The following is a 6,266-nucleotide window of genomic DNA, read 5'->3' as shown; positions in this document are numbered from 1 at the left end:
AACACTGGGAGTAAATCTACCATATGACCCAGAAACCCCACTACTGGGCACACATCCTGAGAAAACCACAATTTTAAAAGACACATATCCCAACACTCATTGCAGCACTGTTGACAATAGCCAGGACATGGAAGCAACCTAGATGTCCACTGACGAATTGATAAAGAGGTTGTGGTACATATACACAACAGAGTGTTACTCAGATGTAAAAAAACAGAACAAATTTGAGTCTTGGTTCTAGTGAGGTGGATGAGTCTCGAGCCTGTTACAGGGCGAAGTCAGTCAGATAGATACAGTATATTAACGCATATGTATGGAATCTAGATAAATGGTATTAATGAACCTTTTGCAGGGAAGAAATGGAGATACAGATGTAGAGGATGGACTTGTGGACACAGTGGGGGAGTGAGTCAGTGGGACGAACGAAGAAAGCACCATCAAAGTACACTATCCTGTGTAAAAGAGACAGCTGGTGGGAAGTTGCTATATAACACAGGAACCCAGGCTCCTGCTCTGTGATGATCTAGAGGGGCGGGATGGGAGAAAGGGAGGAAGGCTCGTGAGGGAGGGGGCATGTGTATAATTTCCAGCTGACTCACACTGTAGTACGGCTAAAACCGACACGATGTTGTAAAAATTAAGAAAAAACAAAAATAATAATACTAAAGGAAACAGGCAAGTTAGAGAAGGAATACTTTAAAAATCCTACTGCACAAACTCAGATGGATTTGTCCTCATAAAAAGAAGAAATGTTATAAGAAATTTTAAGATAAAGCCAGAAGGGCATTCCCAGGCAGTCCAGGGGTTGAGACACTGCAGGGGGCACAGCTTCGATCCCTGACAGGGGGACCAAGATCCCACATGCCACCAGGGATCAAACATCCCACATGTGCATCAAGGAAGGGAGGGAGACGTAGACAGCAAGAAAGCAAGCAGCTCTTATGGAATTTAAAAACATAATTACAAAACTCACTAGAAAGGTAACAATAGGTAAAGGAATCACCCAGATTACAGACTATAAGGAAAAAGAAGCAATCGGGGGAGTTTTAACTAGTTATAGTTTTAAAAAACATAAAATACAGTGGAAGAAATCATTACAGAAATAATGAAAGATTATTTTTCTGAGATCAAAAAAGTCACAAGCTTTGAGGTTGAAGGAACTGTTCCTCTTTTTTAATTTTTTAGATGAAAAATGCAACTCAAGCCCAGGAGTCCAGCCCGCTGGACCAATTCCTGCCTCCGCCGAGTGATCAGTGACCCTCCAGAAAAGGAAGCCACCCACCCTCCGGGGTGGAGGGCTGAAGCCGTCACCACGAGTAACGCCAGGCCAATGACACACGGAGTCCTGGTGGAAGTTAAAGTATTTATTGATGTGTTTAAACTCTGTACATTCTCCACAGATCAGATTAAGGAGTTTGTAGGTGAAGTTTATCTGTGCATAGTGGGAAGAGACATGGATGGGTAAAGGGGAGGAAGAAGAAAAAAAACATCACAGGGAAATAGAAAAAAAAGATACACCACAGGTTACCAGAACCTTCTGAATCAAAAAAAAAAAAAAGGAAAAGAAGCAGCTGTGAGCAGCAACATCAACTACACAAGCATCACAGAGACTCATGTGAACGAAACGAAACTTTTGGAGCTTCCATGGGGTCTACAGGTCATTTCGTGTACAGCTTGGAACCTCCACCTTCCACAGAAAAGCAAACCTCCCCGGTCCTCCCCGGGCCGCTGGCCGTCTCTTCTGCCGTCTCCTCCCAGTGGATGGTGCGGACCAGTGCCTTGGCAGGGGAGGGGGGCCGGGAATTACCCAGAGAGGAAAACAGCACATCTAGACATCACTTGGGAAGGACGTGCGTGGTCAGAAGCTACGGTGAGTCAACGGCAGACAGAGGAAGGACGTCAGGTACCAACGACAGGCTAATTTCTGTGGAAGAACTGGATTGAGAAGGAGCGCAGCAGTGGGCCTGCTCTGCACACACAGGCTTGCGGAGAGATGCTGAAGCGCAAATGCTTGCTCTGAGCGCCTCTCTGGTGACAGGACTTGTGTGAAGACACCCTGGTACCCAGCGGTGGGAGCACCAGACCTCCGAGAAAGGGTCCTTCAAAGGAATTTTGAGAGGGGATGGTGATGTACTTTAAGGACCAATAATTACGGCTCCTGATTCGGCTTGTCAGCAACCTTCTGAAAGCCCATTTAAATGGAATACTGCCTCTTCTTCTTTTTTTTTAAATAAAAACCAGGACAGTGAGCCTTAAAGAGCTGGTTTACACAGTGCAGCTGGAACAAACGGCCTGCATGTAGCATGTTCAGTCTATCATTGACAATCAACATTTCCATTTCAATAGAGAGCATGTGTGAGACGATACAACAGAAGTGAGATTCCTGATTAATTTAAAAAAAGAAAACTACATCAGTCAAATATCTGCAATAGATCATTTGTTCATTTAAGGTTTATATATCATATATTGTTATATTAACATTTTTTTCGCCCATTTAAAAGAATGGAAATTGTGACTCTACAGTAGTACTTTATAGTCTTAATGCTCCAGGAGATCTGAGTGTCGAGGAACTCCTCTGGAAGTCACTGTCGGTCCATCGTCCATCCAGACCTCTGGACGTCTGCTGCCCGCCCAACCTCCCTCCACAGGCGCTGCGCTTCCCCTGCTTAAATCTGCATCTGCTCCAGGTATTTGTAGGTTGGGTTTTCGTAGCCATGGTTCTGCATCTTGCTCAGGTGACGCTCTTCTGGGGTGAGCATCGGGTCGACCTGGAGGAACAAAGATAGCAGTCACTGTGTGAACATAGGAGAACATGCCAGGGCGTCAGAAGACATGAATTGTGTGATCCCCGGGGATCACGAGGATGGACCAGACAAGAGCAGGCGGTGAGGACCCAGGAGGAGAAGAAAGAAAAGAGGGTCAGCGGGCTTCCCTGGTGGTCCAGTGGTTAAGAATCCGCCTTGCAATGCGGGGGATACAGGCTTGATCCCTGGTTGGGGAACTAAGATCCCACATGCCGTGGAGCAACGACGCCCACACGATGCAACTACTGAGGCCTCGCGCCCCAACAAGCGCTCTTGTGTTGCAAAGACAGATCCCGCACGCCGCAGTGAAGACCAGGTGCTGCAACTGAGACCCGACGAAGCCAAAGAAATAACGGGGAGGCATGGGCACAGGAGCTGGGATGGAGAGCTCCGCTTCCAGCAGCAGGGTCTGGGGGAGCGGCAGAGGCACCACGCTGGGCTGCGAAGGCGGCCAAGAAGCCCCTGAAGTCGCCCAAGAAGCCAGCCAAGGAGATGGACGAGGAAGGTGAGGCATTCGAGCATAAACAGAAGGAGGAGCAGAAGACACCTGAAGAGCTAAAAGGGAAGGTCATGGCGAAAGGACCCCTGGCCACAAGTGGAATTAAGGAATCTGGCAAATAGTAAGCTGTTCCTTGTGTCCGAGGCAGTGATGACCCTTAGTTCCATTCCTGTGCAGACATCCGCATTTCCCGCCATAGCAGCTGCTACACCTCTAGGTAGGATAAAGTATTGTCCTGGAACATTTTGTACATTTAAAACTTTTTATAAAAAAAAAAATGCAATAATAAAAGAAACGAGGGTCAGAGAGGCCAGCCTCCTGAAACCTAGAGTCCACGCTGGAGGGAACGGTGAGCTGAATCTACAGCAAGTCTCTGCTCGGCTGTGTCTACAAGGGGCGGCCTGGGCGAGGGCGAGCCAAGCCAGCAGCCAAGACCAGATGACCTCAGGTCTCCTCCAGCTCTGGAATCCTACCCTCTGATCAGTGTCCAGCAGCAGGTGAAACCAGATAACTAAGTGCATTTGGACTAATTTTCCCAAGCGCAATCTATTCCTTACCATACTCATTTTCTGGAATCAAGACACCATGGGCCTTCCCAGCACCCACTAAAAACTAGTGCTAAGTAAACAGTTCTGAATACAAATGAGCAAAAGATGGGTCAGAAAACAATCTGGTCTGGCTTTTTCTGAATTTCCTGCTGCTTTTTTTCCCCTACTGAAAAATAAGAGTGTTATTCCTCTTTCATATTTTTAAGACTCGGTTCACTCACACAGCCACTGTTACCTGATCTGTCCTATACCTACCTGGTTTGCTCCTTAGAAAATAAGTCAAAAGAAGCAAACTAATAATAAATAGATATGAAAAAGTTTAAAAAACCAGTATTAGCAGTCCTTCATTCTCAAACATCTAATATCCTTAAAAAAAAAAGGCAAACACTAAGGAAACAATTTGAGAAAACCATTTTCTCAGCATAAAATGCTCTTACGACTGCCTCACATTCACAGTCAAAGCCCAAATTAATGTTAAATGTTGGTGACAGCCCTTGTGACTGGATCAGCTTAATTCAGCAGGGGCTGACTGCCAAGACGGGAGCCGATAACACAGTGATTAAGCTGATGCTCAGGTCCTGTCCAGCTCATCGATGGCTCACCTCCACGATGCCATGGCTGATGCTGCCGTACTGCCTCCTCCTCAGCATCACGAGGCTGATGACGATGATGGTGGCGATGGCCACTGCGATGACCAGCAGGCCGATGAGGGCGCTGCTGCTCAGGCTGAAGTCCTCCCGCAGCGGCCCCACAGACTCCTGCAGCAACAGAACAGACAGGCCACAGGGTGTGAGAGGCGACAAGCCCACAGGGGCGCCAGGACCCTGCTGCCCAAGTAACCATCCAGGTGGGGAGGGCCCCCATCCTTTCCCTCCAGGGACAAACCCAGGTCTCCTGCTTTGCAGGCTGATTCTTTCCCATCTGAGCAACAAGAGAAACCCAAGAATATTGGAGCGGGTAGCCTATCCCTTCTCCAGCAGATCTTCCCGACCTAGGAATCAAACTGGGGTCTCCTGCATTGCAGGTGACTTCTTTACCAACTGGAGCTATCAGGGAAGCCCCTCCTTTCCCTTCATGGGGATGCTAATCTTTCTTATCTGAAAGTACAGGAAAATGGGGGACGAGGGACCTTGATAACTTAAAAGAGCAGGCGCTGCTTCGTCTTCCCCCTGTACTGAGAGGGCGGGAGAGGAAAACAGGTAAGGCTGACCTGAGACTTGCCATCAGGTTTTGGAGCAAAACACATACCGGTTCTTCCTCGAGGCCTCCGACTCTCTCAGCATTGAAAATCATCTCCTTCACGTCCAGGGTCTCATCAATGACCTGAAACGGTGGGAAAATGTCACCCACTGAGTGGGAGGGGGAGTTTGGCATAGAGATCACTACTTCTTTGCTGCTCCACATACCATTTGGTGGAGGGAAACAGACACTGGATGGACACCCAGTAACCCATCAGTTCTGCCATGTTCACCTAGGTCCCCTCACCGAACCCCTTAACAAAGCAGCAGGTGTGGGTGCAAAATTACTGTATAGCAGTTGGTCTTTTAAGAAACAGCCTCTCACATTTGTTCATACCCTTAGTTGCAAATATTATTTTCCACTGTAGAGCAAGAGATGAGCTACTGCTGAAAGAATTGCTCCATCTCACACTCAGATGCTGAAGAACACGGCACAACTGCGGGGGCAGTGGGAGCCCACCCTGTGCTTCCCTATGGGCTGGGACACGCGCAGGTCCACAGGGGAGCGTCCGGTCGTTCTCCGAGTTAACTGGGACATGGAGCAGGGAGAAGAGGCTCACCATGTTTTCATCCACTTTCTTCTTGCTGTTGATCACCTTCTCCTCGGCCCCGATCAGTCCTCCGTCCTGCTCTCCCAGCGCGGATCCTGTGTGCAGAGAGCGCAGCTGTCTCCCGAGGTGGGCTGATGTCACGTCCGCCTCACGGAAGCGGCAGACTCCCTCCCGAGGGTCAGGGAGCCCCCAGCGCATGCCCCCACCCCCGGCTCTCGATGTGCTACTTGCTCCCAGCCTGGAGGATGCGCTATGCTCCACAGGGATGAGGGACACAGGACCGATGGGTGTCATGTGACAGGAAGAGGATGTGGTGCTCACTGTGTAAGCCTTCAGGAGAGAACGCGCTTTGAACTACAGATAGAAACTGGGTCCAAAGGCCTTACAGCATCACAAAACCCTCGACCCCTCTGTGATATCATCAAGCACCTACTAACCCCTTGCTCCTTTGCCACTGGGGCTCTGAATGGAAGAACTGTCATCCCTGGACGCCCACCTCGAGCACCATCTTTCTGCTGAAACACCCTCCCTCCCCTCGTACCTGCCCATCTGTCCTTCAAGCTGCAGATCTTTTGGGGGAGACATTCCCAGGTCATGGTACTTAAAAGTCACTGTGTGTGATGACT

The 6,266-nt window shown here is 48.9% G+C and overlaps 1 protein-coding gene across 4 annotated transcripts in view; it reads right to left on the bottom strand.

The window, feature by feature from the left end:
- Window positions 1-1,349: 1,349 nt before the first annotated feature.
- The window catches only part of APLP2 (amyloid beta precursor like protein 2), a 61,514-nt gene continuing 56,597 nt past the window's right edge, over window positions 1,350-6,266 (bottom strand). For all 4 annotated transcript variants that reach the window (XM_020874689.2, XM_020874691.2, XM_020874692.2 and 1 more), the window contains 4 exons: window positions 5,650-5,735; window positions 5,100-5,174; window positions 4,454-4,609; window positions 1,350-2,768 (listed from right to left, as the gene is read on the bottom strand). In XM_020874689.2, the coding sequence (XP_020730348.2) occupies window positions 2,667-2,768; window positions 4,454-4,609; window positions 5,100-5,174; window positions 5,650-5,735 (419 nt within the window). In that variant the 3' untranslated portion in view covers window positions 1,350-2,666. The remainder of the gene's footprint in view (window positions 2,769-4,453; window positions 4,610-5,099; window positions 5,175-5,649; window positions 5,736-6,266) is intronic.

Source organism: Odocoileus virginianus, chromosome 28 (assembly GCF_023699985.2).
Source record: "Odocoileus virginianus isolate 20LAN1187 ecotype Illinois chromosome 28, Ovbor_1.2, whole genome shotgun sequence".
NCBI classification, from domain to species: Eukaryota; Metazoa; Chordata; class Mammalia; order Artiodactyla; family Cervidae; genus Odocoileus; species Odocoileus virginianus.
Note: the sequence above shows the minus strand (reverse complement) of the source record. Positions and strands in the feature narration are given on the sequence as shown.